At 26.0% G+C, this 15744-nt stretch overlaps 1 protein-coding gene across 1 annotated transcript; it reads left to right on the forward strand.

Annotated features, from left to right (window-relative positions):
- Positions 1-231: 231 nt before the first annotated feature.
- LOC113383563 (uncharacterized protein PF11_0213-like) lies at positions 232-6056 on the forward strand. The gene is made up of 3 exons (XM_026621820.1): positions 232-1050; positions 1397-2566; positions 5252-6056. Exons 1-3 carry the CDS (start codon positions 232-234, stop codon positions 5903-5905), a joined length of 2643 nt encoding a protein of 880 aa, XP_026477605.1. The 3' UTR covers positions 5906-6056.
- The last annotated feature ends 9688 nt before the right edge of the window (positions 6057-15744 follow it).

Raw genomic sequence — 15744 nt, forward strand, 5'->3', positions numbered from 1 at the left:
CTGCATTATCTCCTTCATTCATTTCAATTCAATTCATTCAATGTCCTTCTATTAAAAATGTGACTCCGATCCACTTTCCTTCTCTTTCCACAATTGTCACCAAATATTTTTCCTATTCCACTTCAATGCAGGTCTTCCTTAGAGACAAAGTCTCTAGTTCGTACCCTTACCTAACTTACCTCAAACTTAACAATTACCATTACTTTATATTATTCTATAATCCATGTAACAATGAATCAATATTATATGTATCCATTTCCCCAGGTGTTCGTGATCATGCCACCCGTGGAAGATGACGTGCAGACTACCCAAGCTTCAGAGGCCACCGCCTTTTCACCACCAAATTTCTATAACTCGCCGATGGACGGCAACGGCGACGACGCCGAATATAAAAATAATTCCAATGGCCAAATCGCTGAATCAAATTTACCAAATGAACGGATATCTGAAGAAGATGCATCAATATCAAGGCTAGGTCAAGAACCAGAAACTTCGGTTGATGAAACCTCTGAGAGCAGATTGCCCAAAGTAGAAACTGGATGTGAAGCTATGAGCTTAGGTGTTTCCGAAACTAATCAAGAATTATCTCAACTTGATAATAGAAATCCAGATGAAACTTCTTCAACTTCAAATATTCCAGGAGCTGGAAGTCATCCAGAAACCTCTCAACCTTGTAATACCTCATTAAGCACCAGTGCTCCTCCATTAAGTTCCTCATATGGAACATCCACAGAACCTTTAATCCACCATCCCTCACCGTTTGATCATTCCTCAGAATCAGACAATTCTCATACGACTTCTTCTTCATCATCCTCATCAGATTCTGATGAATCAGAATCTGATATGTTTGGGCCACCACGAAACCATTCTGTAACATCACCACCTCCCAGGAGTAAGACGAGAGTACCAATGATTTCTGCCAGGTTGAGGCTCAAGGAAGAGAGGCGGAGAGTTATCAGGCTTTGTGGAGAGAAATTGGAGAGGATAAGGGATCCTGATTCTGATTTGAGGCGGAGCGTGTGCATTAATAACACCTATTATAGGTTACAGGTACATATACCAGATCTATCATTTCTTCTAATTATTATCAATCAGAATTGTAAATTTCAAACATGTTGAAAATGTTCTGGTCTTAAATAGAAGCTAGCTGGTTTCATTACATATTGATTAAAATTATCATACAATTAATATAGTCAACCAATTGGCTGTCAACCAATAACAAAATCTTCAGCTATAGAACAATTATCGAATAAAGCCACTAAGTGAAATAATAAACATGATGAACTATACTGTCAATTCTATAAATAAAATTGAATAATTTTTCTTTAATAGAATATAATGATGTTTAATTTTTAAATATATATCTATTATTAATGATAAAATGTATTATTTCCAGGCTGAGGTCCGAAGGGAGAAACAAGGCAAGCATGAACAACAGTTACGTCAATTCCAGCAGCTGGATCAACCGAGAAGTATAACACCACTACCTTCAATTGATTCAATGCTCAATTCAAATCATCATGAAAATGATCTAGAAAAAATTGACAGAGAATTATCTGCCATCTCTGATAGCTTTGATAGCAATTTGGAAAGAGAAAAGATTTCCATAAGACCCAGTGAAGATGTTTTAAGGTCTTACGGATATAACAATGGTTTAGATATGAAATATAATAACACAATGGATAGTATGAATTATAATCTTACGAATCCTGCATCAAATAGTTTGATGAATGAAGGTCAATTGAATATGGAATACAACAAATTAAGTCAAACAACATCTATTGATATGAGTTACAACTCTGGAACTTACAATGAACCTGAGAAAGTAGCAAGTAGCAACTATGATTTGACTTATGAAAATATTAAAAATGTTGGTTTTGATATAGTCAAAGAAGATGCTGAGAAAGTTGCAAGTTCTGATTTTAATTTAACTTATGATAATATGAAAGAATCAAGATTTGATGAATCAAATCAAATAAATGTTTATGGTAGTCCAAAACAAATTACCTATAGTGACATTAATACACCAAATGGCATGTACACTGAAAAAGATTTAGGCATGTATCAAAAATACAGTGATGATTATGCCTTGGCAGAAAACAAGAACATTAATTGTTCCAGCAATATTTACCAAAACAACACTAGTTATGAGATGGAAAAACAACCTTTCAAAGAAGATAGTGGAAGCTATTTGGCTGAAGTAACAAATCAGCAAAATATAGATACATCCAATTCAAGTGCAAGCAAAACTGTTGACTATAAAGATATTTACAGTATAGAAAACCAGCAAAAGAATTGTGTTGAAGAAGCTGAAATCGATGTATGCGGAACACCATATGAATTTGATCAAAAGATTGATCTAAGGCAAAACGACAACAATCTATTTAGAGAAACCGATGACAAGACTAATATAGAATATAAATCACCACATGAAGTAGAATTACAAGCAGACAGAAGTGCTGAAGCTAAAGACGTTGATATGCAATTATTTGAAAATAAAGAGGTTGCTCAACACGATGGCTTGAGGAAGCGGACGCACGAAGAAGTTGATGACAAATTGGTGCAGGTAAATTGAAATTATCTTTACTTAAAGACTTTAAGCTGTATACATAGTTAAAAAGACAATGATTAATTAAATGAGGGCATGAAGCATTTATTAGGAATGTAAATTGAAATAATTAAACAGATAAATTGTGAATCAAATTTATTCACTAATCTGATAAATGTTTTTATATGTATGATAGGTGTCTTAAGTATTTAATTAATAATAATTATACAAATATAATGATATATAAAACTTCACTCAGACTAGAGTTTTCATTTTCATTTTTCAATATATGTTTGTTTTAATCATATATTTAATACATTATTGCATATGAAATATTTTATAGTTATCAACTCTTTTTATGTTAGTAAGAAAGGAATTATTAAAATTATTTTCAAAGATTAGAAAAAGCTATCGTGGAGGTAGAATATATGATCTGCAGAGACAATTACTATTTGAATAACCTAACCTGACTGACAAATTGTTTTTTGAATACATATATAGAACTATGCTTGTTTTAGTATATATTATTTAATACACTGATGCCTATATAAAATATTTTATATTTATCAACCACATTTATTTTAGTAAGAAAGGAATCCTTAAAATTATTTTCAAAGATTAAAAAACGCTATTGTGGATCTGCAGAGACAAGTACTATTCAAATAACCTAACCTGACTGACAAATTGTTTTTTGAATACATATATAGAAATATGCTTGTTTTAGTATATATTATTTAATACACTGATGCCTATGAAATATTTTATATTTATCAACCACAATTATATTAGCAAGGAAGGAACCTTTACAATTATTTTTAAATATTAAAAAAAAAGCTATTGTGGGAGTAGAATCTATGATCTGCAGAGACCATTACTATTCGAATAACCTAACCTGACTGACAAGAAATTGTTTTTTGAATACATATATAGAAATATATGTTTGCATTATGTTTGATTTAGTCACATATTTAATACATTGTTGCCTATAAAATATTTTATATTTATCAACCATAATTATATTAGTAAGAAAGGAACCTTTACAATTATTTTTAAAGATTAAAAAAAGCTATCGTGGGGTAGAATCTATGATCTGCAGAGACAAGTACTATTTAAATAACCTAACCTGACTGACAAGAAATTGTTTTTTGAATACATATATAGAAATATGCTTGTTATAGTATATTTAATACACTGATGCCTATGAAATATTTTATATTTATCAACCACATTTATTTGAGTAAGAAAGAAATCCTTAAAATTATTTTGAAAGATTAAAAAAAGCTATCGTGGAGGTAGAATATGATTTGCAGAGACCATTGCTATTCGAATAACCTAACCTGACTGACAAATTGTTTTTTGAATACATATATAGAAATATATGTTTGTTGTTTGTTTTATTTATATATTTAACTCATTGTTGCCTATGAAATATTTTATATTTATCGACCACATTTATTTTAGTAAGAAAGGAATCCTTAAAATTATTTTCAAAGATTAAAAAATGCTATCGTGGAAGTAGAATATGTTTTGCAGAGACCATTGCTATTCGAATAACCTAACCTGACTGACAAGAAATGGTTTTTTGAATACATATATAGAAATATGTTTGTATTATGTTTGTTTTAGTCACATATTTAATTCATTGTTGCCTACGAAATATTTTATATTTATCGACCACAACTATATTAGTAAGAAAGGAATCTTTAAAATTATTTCAAACATTAAAACGAGCTATCGTCAAGGTAGAATCTATAATTTGCAGAGACAAGTACTATTCGAATAACCTAACCTGACTGACAAATTATTTTTTGAGTACATATCCAGAAATATATGTTTATTTTAGTCACATATTTGATACATTGATGCCTATGATATATTTTATAATTATCAACCACGAAAGGAATCCTTGAAATTATATTCAAAGATTAAAACAAAGTTATCGTCAAGGTCGAATCTATGATCTGCAGAGACCATTACTATTCGAATAACCTAGCCTGACTGACAAGAAATTGTTTTTTGAATACATATATAGAAATATATGTTTGTTGTTGGTTTTATTTTATATTTAATACATTGTTGCCTATGAAATATTTTATATTTATTAATCACATTTATATTAGTAAGAAAGAAATCTATAAAATTGTTTTCAAATATTAAAACAAAGTTATCATCAAGGTAGAATCTATGGTCTGCAGATATAAGTACTATTCGAATAATCTAACCTGACTAACAAATTTTTTTTGAATACATATATAGAAATATATGTTTGAATTATGTTTGTTTTAGTCACATATTTAAGCAAGATAGGAATTTTAAAATTATTTTCAAAGATTAAAAGCTATGAGGAGGTAGAATATATGATCTTCGGAGACAATTACTATTCGAATAACCTAACCTGACTGACAAGAAATTGTTTTTTGAATACATATATATTATGTTTGTTTTAGTCACATATTTTATGAGAAGGAATCTTTAAAATTATTTTCAAAGATTAAAAAAGCTATCGTGGAGGTAGAATGTATGATTTGCAGAGACAAGTACTATTCGAATAACCTAACCTAACTGACACATGGTTTTTAAATCGAGGGCCTCGACAAACGTTCACTTGTCAATAACTTAATAGAACATGATTAATCATTCTTAGTAATCTAATATTTTCAATTAGTTTGATTAAAAATTACTAATTATTGTTTCTATTTGCAGGAGGTTCTATCACATTTATACTCCCAGCAGCCGGCTACTAAACCCGTAACCGCCATAGAAGACATCGAGCCCGAAATTAAAAAATTCAAGCTCGATGAATGCAATTTGGAATCGAACATAATTCAAACGTCTAATGAAAATGCATTTGATGTACAAAACACTTTAAAAAGAAAACATCTAACAAATGCTGATGCATCGGACAAACGATTGAAAGTAGATAACCAATTGCACAATGTCATGTCAAATTTTGATTACTTGAACAAAACCGCCGAAAAACATGCGTTCACAAATAATTTAGAAAACGGTAAAACTGATTGCGAAATCAAAATGGAGGATATAAAATCAAGTATGAACACAAAATGTGACAATGACATTGAGAAAAACACAAATAGTTTGCAAGAACAAAATGAAAATGGCACTAACCTGAAATCCGATTTTGAAATTATTCTGGATGCTTTACGGCTCGGTAGTCCCGGGACTTCTGCACATCAAGGGGGTTCAAATGATGAAAATCCCACACAAGACACTCAAGAACAAACCACAAATAACAATAAAAGAAATAATAAATGTTTAGATAGTTGCGGCCAAGCCGCCATTTTGGCGGATATCAGTGGTTCTAGTTTTCATGGTTTGATAACCTCCTTGGAAACTTGATGGAGATTCTATATATATGATAACTGTTAAGAAATAGTTTTTATCACAAACTTTAAAACACTTTAACGTCTTTTAAACTTTAAATTTAAACACTTAAAACGTCTTTAAGTCTTTTCGTCTTTAACAACACAATTAAAATAACCGGCGATACGCAACGAGATTTTTGCACTGTCAGAATTAGCTTCATTCCGCTAATATCCGCGTGATTAGCGCCACCAGCGGGAAAATTTTGAACTGTTATTGTAAATTAATATTTTTAAGAATCGATATTTTTTCGATTCGATATAAGCCGAATAAATATTCGAAATTTTGCTAATAATTGCGCTATTATTGTTAAAAATTTACATTTGGTGATTTAATATTGCAGAAAGAAAAAAATAATAGAAAAGTATTATGATACCATTTTCTTAAATTTCTTTCTCAATCTTCATACTGCGGTTCAAAACTTAATCCTGCAAAAAGATTTAATTTAAAGCCATTTTATTAATTTTATTGTTTGATGCATAGTTTAGTAGTTTAGTTTATTTTATTTCTAGTTATTATTAAATTATAGAAAAAGGCCCGCACAACACAATTACGTTTACAATTTTATTTAATTTCAAAGGCCAATAATCATTATCAGAGATTACAAAATAATTTTATTGCTTGTTGCAAATTGATATTATTTCTTCTAAAAAATCATACTCAATATAAAATTTTGGTTGAATTTACATGTCGTGGATATGATAAAAATGCAAATTCAGGAAAAAGCTAGTATTAAAAGTTGCTCAATTTTAAATATGTATAATATACTTACCAATAGCAAAAGTCCTGATTTTTTATAAATTTATAGATAGAATAATTTTTTTAAATCGTTCACAATTTATAAATGATTGTATGAAAAACAATCTTGGGATACAAATATTATCAAGTTCAATCAATTCATATAATTCAGAATTGTATATATATATATTTAAAGCATTTTGATCGTGATAGCTTAATGTAATTACCTATATTTAGTTTAGTATAAAAATTGAGCAATTTATTATAAACTTCCTTTTCACAATGACTTGTATTGGTAAACTAGATATGTACAAGTATTTTCAATATGAAGAAATAATTTACTACAACAATTTGCATGAAATATCCAATACAGTATTTCAATTACAAAATGAACAATGTGATATATATATTTTCCTAAATATTTTGTTAAACTTATTTAGTTAATCTACTAATGTCAATTTTACATCTACTTCTGTCAATTTCATAGATTTAATACGTAAAAGGAAAACATACGTATTGAAACAATTACTGCGGTATCTATTTGTTTTCAAATTTTTTAAGTTTTATTTATTTATTATTAAACCCCAGTTGTCTCTTAGTGAAAGATAAATATTATACAAATCAAATTTATGAATAAATGTACATGATTATAAATTGATGTATGGATATACATTTTTTTATATTGTACATATTTTTGTATTTGTTTGATGATAGAAAAATTAATTATCTGTGATATATTACAAAAGCGAACTATAGTTATGAGGTTTCCTGTAATAATATATGTAAATCTGCATTCATATGTATATATGTATTCATATATGTATATATGATGTGTTCATATATGTATATATATATCAGCGTATGTGCAAATTTTTTTAACAAAGTGTTTGTCATTTGTACAGAGGGTATAAGGGAACATTTCTGTATATTACTATAGGTAATAAACACCTATATATTCACATACTTATAAATAAAGTGTACATATAAAATTTTGCTTATATATGTATATTTTATTGTTGTAAAAAATCAATTACTATATTTAAGAGTTCTATAAATACTTATTAGATTTCAGAATGTTATAATAAATATGTACTTTTTAATCAAACATAATATTATATAAAATTAAAAGTTGTATATAATATATTAGGACCAAATGCATAAATCTATGTATAAATGTTTAAATTTTATAATTAAAATTAAATAATAATTGGTACATATATATCTATATCTATATGTATAGGATAACTTTTGTTGAAAATTTAAAACTCTTTTTTATTTAATGTTTTGATGAAGAAAACGAACAAACCGTTACCAATAGTCATGTAACTTAGATGAATATTAAAATGTTATTTTTAATTATATTCAAATTAATTATTTATGTATATACAATCATATGTATGCATGTGTGTTAAATATTATATATATATATATATATATATATATATATATATATATATATATATAGTGAAGTCTGATATAAAGATTCTGTTAAGTAAAGTTAAGCTCAAGTTAGTTTCAAAGGGTTCTACAATTACCTAATTGAAAAAATGTAACCGTACGAGAATTTTTTATATCGAGACTTTACTGTATATGTATATATTTATAAATATATATATACATATATATATATATATATATATATATATCTACACACTAGTGCTATACATATTTAGGCAAATATTATTAAATATTTTACATAATAATATAGCACATACGAGTATGTATATACATTTGTGTACATATTATATAATTTATTGAAATATAAAATACATTTTTAAATAGACTTTTTCATTTATTTATTAATAGAAAAGAATGAAATTACAGAATGGAGCATGAAAATTAAATGTGAATATTGATTGAAATCTATATGTTGAACACCAATTTCTTTTTTATTGATCAATTTGTACTGTGGTGTCAATTTTCTTTTCGTCAATTCCAGTTGTTTTGCATTACATTTAAGATTTATATTATCTATTTACGACTATTTCTAAATTTTTATACCTAACGCTTGTTATCTCCAGAGCATGAACGTTCTAATTCTGGTTCCTGCCGAAGTGTTGACCACAAGGTGCTATTCGGTGAATTGGGTTTGTTGAAACAGCAGAAGTGAAGATGAGACTTTGGTTGAGAATCTTCTTAGATCTAATTTTTCGCCACTAATTCGTATTTTGCAATTTGTTTTTTTTTGCAACTTTCTTGATGCCTATGATAATCTAATGGATCCAGATTCAAACCTAGATATATTTTGTTGTGGTGGAAGTCACCATGACCAGAGAGAAACTAAAACAAAAGTGTAAGAATTATTAATTATTTGTTAGATTTAAGAATAAAATGATAGATGAGTATGATGTATGTTCAGCATGTAAGCACGATCTCTCTTGTTATAAATAGATATAGCTGGACTGATTGTGATGCTTCAGATAAATATTCAACTCATACTGATGCTGCACAGTATGCATTGGTCTAAGTAAAGCATTTCGAAGTGTTAGAGAAAGACTAATAGGATACCTATATTAAAGTATACCTCTAAGAGTAAAGTTGGAGCAGAAAGGGGGTTATCATTTATGAATATATTTGTTTTTTTTTGGTTTTTAAATATTTTGAACTAGTAATTGGCGTGGATGCTTAGTTAGGCTTTATTAGGGTCCGGATGAATTTGCAACAAATAATACTTACGAAACTTATAAACATATGAGAAACAAATACTTTTACATATCACTGGACTTCAATATTGTGTTAGTTAAACCTTAGTAGTATTTTCATACAATTTAAGAAAAATAAATATCATTTAGGCGCAAATAAAGATGAGAAATGTAGAATATGCAATTGTGAATATCATGTTAGATATTGATTGTGAATGTTTTACGATTGTGATTATCAGCTTCTGTATTTTCTCATAGAAATGAATAAAATCAGCCCACCTCTATTCGACCGGTAATGAATAAGTAATTTTGAATCAATTTTAAATTATCAGTTAAAATTATATGTACATATATGTATACGATGCATATGTGTCTTCCCTACAATTTTTAACTTTCCGTAGGGTAAGTTATAGTAATTTGTTATTAATATATTGTATGTTTGTTTCTTTGAAATTCACTGACAATGGCATAAAATTATATATAGAAACGTCTGTAAAAATAAAGATGTTCTAAAATATCTTCCTTTTCTTTTCGCTTTATAATATACCAATGCAATCCAATTCTCATTATTCCAAAATTTAATGATTTTTTATGTCTAAACTATTATTCATTTATAGACCCCTATTATTTTTAAAATACTTGTTGAGAACATGAACGTTATCATTATTCAAAGTCTAATTTAAATGTTCAAAAAATCTTAATGATAATTAATATTGTGAGAAGAACATCCTGAAACAACGAACTGATTAAAACGAATCAGCGCAATTTCCAACTGATATATTTTAAACAATATTCGAATTTTCCAAATCGGTTCAGGATTTTTGGCGAAAAGCTGAAGAGAAATTTTGAACTTATCTGTTGAATATAAAAAACGACTCCACTGATCGTCGCGCATAATGGATTTTAAATCTTTGATATTGATGCAGACGTTTTTTAGAAAATGTCGAGTAAAAGTCAAATTTTCGATCACATAAAACCACACACATATATTTTGTTCAAATTTGGTTTGGAATGACGATTCAGAATGACTTAAAACGCATGTAGTAATTTTTACACCTGTCCTGAAAATGTCAATAAGTAAAACTGTAGGATTACAAAAAAAAATACCTCAAACATACAAAATCTTCGGACAATGGTTAGAGATTTTGAAAATCTGAATATTTGATGTATAATCTTGTCCTGATAGTGTTGTGGCGTAGTTTTCTGGCAAGTGGGTTGATCTGGATGATCCTCGAAGCCTCCTTGGTCTGAATGTGTTCGTATTTCAACGTTTATTATGTCCATGTCGGCTTCTTCATGTATTAACTAAAGCAGAGAAAATATAAAATTAGGAAATTGGACTTCAGACGAGAACATAAACATCTCGTGAAAAATTAAACTAAAATGTAATAAGAAATTAAAAAAATATATAATTAAGTGAGTTGCTACATAATTTCTCAAAATAGACTAAAATAGTCTGCAAAACTACATATTTATAGAAATGTTTATCTTCTTGTTTAAATTAAATTTTATCTGAGGTTTATTGCTTAATTACAAAGCAGTGTTTACTTTTATTTGTGTGTTTTTTTTAAGTATAAACTTAAAGTATGTGATGGATGACATACATGCAGTGTCGAAACACATAAAATAAATAATTTCTAATATAGATAATTTAGTGCAATCATCATACTATGAATTATTATGGATTCTATTTTTAATATTAGCAAATTTTCCACTGAATGAAGGCTGTAACTAAATCAGAAACCTGGGGTTTAGAAATAGAGTAGAGCTAGGTACAAAAGGCTAATTATGTTTAAGTATAGTCTAATCCAATTCAACTACATCATAACACATACCACGTATCAAACAAATAACTATCGTACTATGATCAGTAAAATTCAGTAAAAAGGTTTTTTACATTTTTTTTTTAAATTTGTCATCTGTCTCTGAGATAAAAATCTCACAGGCGTGAAAAATTGGACGATCATGGGCCAAATAGATTTTTTTGGTTGGAATAACTATTAATTTGATTTATTTCCTGTAAAATTGTTTTTTTTCATCTAAATTTACATTTTTATTTACTATTTTTTAATGATAACGCTTTTGCCGAGGTAAAGGTTCAGTAAACCCACCTACATAGAGTTTATATAAAAATATCTCTTGAATCTAACTTAAAAATAACATATCTTATAAAATAATCAAACAACGTATACTCAAAAATTATATTAGGGTCGCAAACTAAACAACAGTGCTCACAACCAAAAAAACTAACAATAAGAACAAAAGAAAATACGTTTGTTATAGATATCCAAATTTAACCGCTTAGCTCCTGATGCAACGTTGCTTGATTTAAGGCGATGGCCAGGCGATTACACATCCTTTTCCCTCTACTTTCAAATATCGTTGTTAAAAGTTTGCTAACTTTACTTGTATGTGAAATATTGTCGGAAGACCTTTCTACCCGCGGACCTTTAATCCCCGCTTTACCCTATATTCAATATGTGAGAGTTCGCCTTCAATATGCAAAATATATATTTTATGTGTAGAAGTATCTTAATATCTTCATAAACGCCGAAAGAATAATGATCGAGAGATATTTTTTACGTGTTGCAGGTTCTTTACCTATATATGAACATACACACACTCACCTGTATTTGTATACATCATTACCTCAGAACTCATTTAAATGTGTGCGTTCATATAAATGTTAAGTCAATTCAAGAACTAGTTTAGTGCGAAAGAAACGATACAGGTGAACAGATTATATATATATATATATATATATATATATATATCAGTTAATGTTTATAATAAATCACTACTACTTTTAGAACACATCCTAACTTCTCTAAATTAAAGGGACATACAAATCCCCAAATTTTTTTAAACTAAAGTATAACTAATAATAATATCACTTAATTTTATATAAATATTAATTAATAATAATAAAATAATAATAATTTGTGTTAAGATTTTAAACTAACATTTATAAACTAAAAAATCTATTATAACCAATTTCAACTCCTCTAAAACAAAGTGACTTACAAAAACGTTATATTATTTGTATTTTCATTAGGCATTCAACAAATTGATTCAAAAGTGAAAAATAACCGATATCAATATCACCAAAGTTTTTGCAAATATTAATAAATAATAGTAAAAATAAATCTGTGTTAATATTATTTTAAAATAATATTTATGTCATAAAAAAAAACTATTATAATAAACATTAAAACAAAGTGAAAAAAACAAATCTTTCCAAAACAAGACAACTAACTTTAATTAACATTGTATAAATATTAAAAAAAAAATCAGTATTAATGTGAGTTAACATTATTTTAAACTATTATTATTCTTTATATTATAAACAATCTATTATAATAAATTCCAAGCTTTTGAAAAGAAAGTGAAATACAATAAAAACGTTTTTTCTTGATATTTAGTTGTATCACTTATTTTTGATATTAATATTGATAATTAATAATAAGAATTAAGATGTTCTAATATTATTTGAAAATAATATTTATGTTATAGAAATTCTATTATTGACTTGTTATTAACTATTAAATAAATTCAACTTTTCTAAAACAAAGTGACAAGCAAAACTCCTATTAATTATTAATATATATATATTTGTTTAGATATTTAATGATTTTTTCTTAAACTTAATTTTATATAAATTTTAATAAGTATTATTCTGTAATAAAAACATTTTAAAATAATATTTTATTACAAAGTCAATTATAATAATTTTAACTATTATAAAAAATGTGTCATATAAATATCTCTATTTTATTAAATTATATTCATTCGTTATATATTTAACAAATGTATTGAATACTAAAGTATACTATCAATCACTCAAATTGTTATGAATAATAATAAGGAATGATTAGAATTAATCTGTATTAATATTTGGATTTAAATTATTTTATAATAAATTTCAAATTCTCTAATATTATCAATTTAGTATCATTTAATATTTTTTATAATGAATAAAAATTAGTGTATGTTAAGATTATTTTAAAATAATATATACATTATAAAAAAATATTATAATTTCTTTCAACTTCTTTAAAACAAAGTGCCATACAAAACGTTTATTTTATTATATTATATTTATTCGATAAATATTTAAAAAATGTGTTCAAAAATAAAGCAACTAATATCAGTACATTTAATTTTATATAAATATTAATAAAATATAACATGAATTAATTCATGATTAAGGATTGTTTTAAAATAATATTCACATTATAAAAAACCTGTTAAAAATAAATTTCAACTTCTCTAAAACAAAGTGTCATACCAAACATGTATTTCAATATATTCTATTTATTTGTTGGATATTAAAAAAATGTATCCTAAAATAAAGCAACTAATATCAGTGTCTTTTAATTTTATATAAATATTAATAAAAGTTAATATGAATTAATGTATGATTTAAGATTATTTCAAAATAATATTCACATTATAAAAAACATATTAAAAATAAATTCCAACTTCTTCAAAACAAAGTGAAATACAAAACATCTATTTTATTATGTTATATGTCATTGTTAGATATTTAATAAATTTATTTAAAAATAGAGCCAATTAAATCTTTATCACTTAAATTCATACAAATATTAATGAACAGCAATAAAAACTAATCTGTTTTAAAAATATATTAAATAATATTATAATTATGTTATTAAATTATTTGATTATAAAAAATAAGAAATTAGACATATTATAATACTGAAATTTAGAATAAATAATTTTTTTGAAAGAATTGATTCATATTATTATTGATATTTCATTCATTATTATAATATAGAGTAATATACCTTTAGTCAGCAAATTAATTTAGAGCATCTAAATTAATTGACTATTCTTTAATAAAGTGTATTAATTTTATAGGCTCATAAACAATTGTTATTATTATGAACTATATGGTTTAAAAAAGTGCTATAAAATTTAAAGAAAATCTATATTTATTATAAAAACAGTGAAATTTGCGGTTTTTGTATAGTGTTTTTACTTAATTGGAAAAACTTGTAGGGTAAGTTCTAGAATATAATCGTGCTGAATATATCGCGCTTTTCCATCAGTATGGTGCGGACGCAATATTATTTTTAGTTAGTCGATAAAATGGACTTAATCGAGGTTTTATTCGCGTGTTTTGTAATTATATGTATTTAGGAACTAAATTGAATTTAGTATAATGGGATATTTCATATTGATATGTTTTAGCTAGAAAAAAAGATTTTTCAATTCTGTCTTAAATTTAAATCGTAAACCGTAACTAAATCGTAAATCGTAAATTCAAAACAAAATCTTGAATAAAGTAAATTAATTAATTAGTTAATTAGTAAGAAAAGCGAAAGATAGTGTTGAAAACAATTTTATAAGAATCGATCGAATCATTTGAATATAAAACTCTAAATACAATTTATTATCATTTTAATGAAAACTGGTCAAAAATTTAAAAAACTTAGTATAAGTATATATTCACGAAGTATTATTCTAACGTCTCTGTTTAATCTGCATAAATATCTGCATTGATTTTTCACAAAAGATATTTTTTTAAAATAGTTTTATGTTAAAATCGGCCTAAAATATCTGCCACAATAAATATTATCTTCTAAAAATTGACTTTGGTATAAAATTCTTACCGGATTTTAGTAAAAAAAAATTCATATTGATAATTTTATTTGGATATCATCATGATGGGATTTTTGTGAAGATCAACCAAATCACTTTTTAATGAAAAGAGTGATTTGTTAACTTTTTTGTTCAAGAACTTACCCCTTAGACATTATTAAATATCTAAATTATTATTTATTTAAATTCACCTTGATAAGTTTTATATATGCATTTTACATCAACTATTATTCATATAGAAGAAAAGGTTAAATTACTCTCGATATTTAGTCAAAACAATAATATGACTGTGAAGCTGTAAAATTTTATTGCAAAACCTTTTAAAAATAATTTTTTGAGAATTCTTTGCATTTTCAATATTATATCTACATATTAAAGAACAAAGATAATTATTTTGTTAAGTAAAAATTTTACACAATATTATTCCTTAATTAATATTTCAATAATTAATATTTACACTAAAACGATTTTACACCCTAATATCCAATAATAAAATCATGTTTTACAATTGACATTAATTTAAAAAGCATATTTGATTGATTCACAATTTTACAGATTGTTTGAATAATTATAATATCTTGTTATGAGTAAGAAATTAATTAAATTCTTGAGTATTTATTATCACAATTCATGAATTTATTTGAATAATGAGATGTAATATATCTTGTGTTATAGAATAGTCTATGAAAAAAATGAATGCACTTTTTGGCCTTACATTTTGATGGTGAAACAGTTAAACCAGTGCTTTCCAACCTTTTTTGCATCGCACCCCCCTGCTCTAATAAAATAATTGTTGCGCCCTCCTTAATT

This window comes from Ctenocephalides felis, unplaced genomic scaffold (genome assembly GCF_003426905.1).
Source record: "Ctenocephalides felis isolate EL2017-DRISC unplaced genomic scaffold, ASM342690v1 CF-g0.4_SCAFFOLD_03570, whole genome shotgun sequence".
Classification (NCBI taxonomy): domain Eukaryota; kingdom Metazoa; phylum Arthropoda; class Insecta; order Siphonaptera; family Pulicidae; genus Ctenocephalides; species Ctenocephalides felis.

What these genes read in the sequence shown, in the direction of transcription:
- LOC113383563 (XM_026621820.1), top strand. Translation starts at nt 232, where the DNA reads ATGAATCAATATTATATGTATCCATTTCCCCAGGTGTTCGTGATCATG. An exon ending in ACACCTATTATAGGTTACAG is followed by an intron (nt 1,051 to 1,396) that starts GTACATATACCA and finishes TATTATTTCCAG; the next exon opens with GCTGAGGTCCGAAGGGAGAA. An exon ending in TTGATGACAAATTGGTGCAG is followed by an intron (nt 2,567 to 5,251) that starts GTAAATTGAAAT and finishes TTCTATTTGCAG; the next exon opens with GAGGTTCTATCACATTTATA.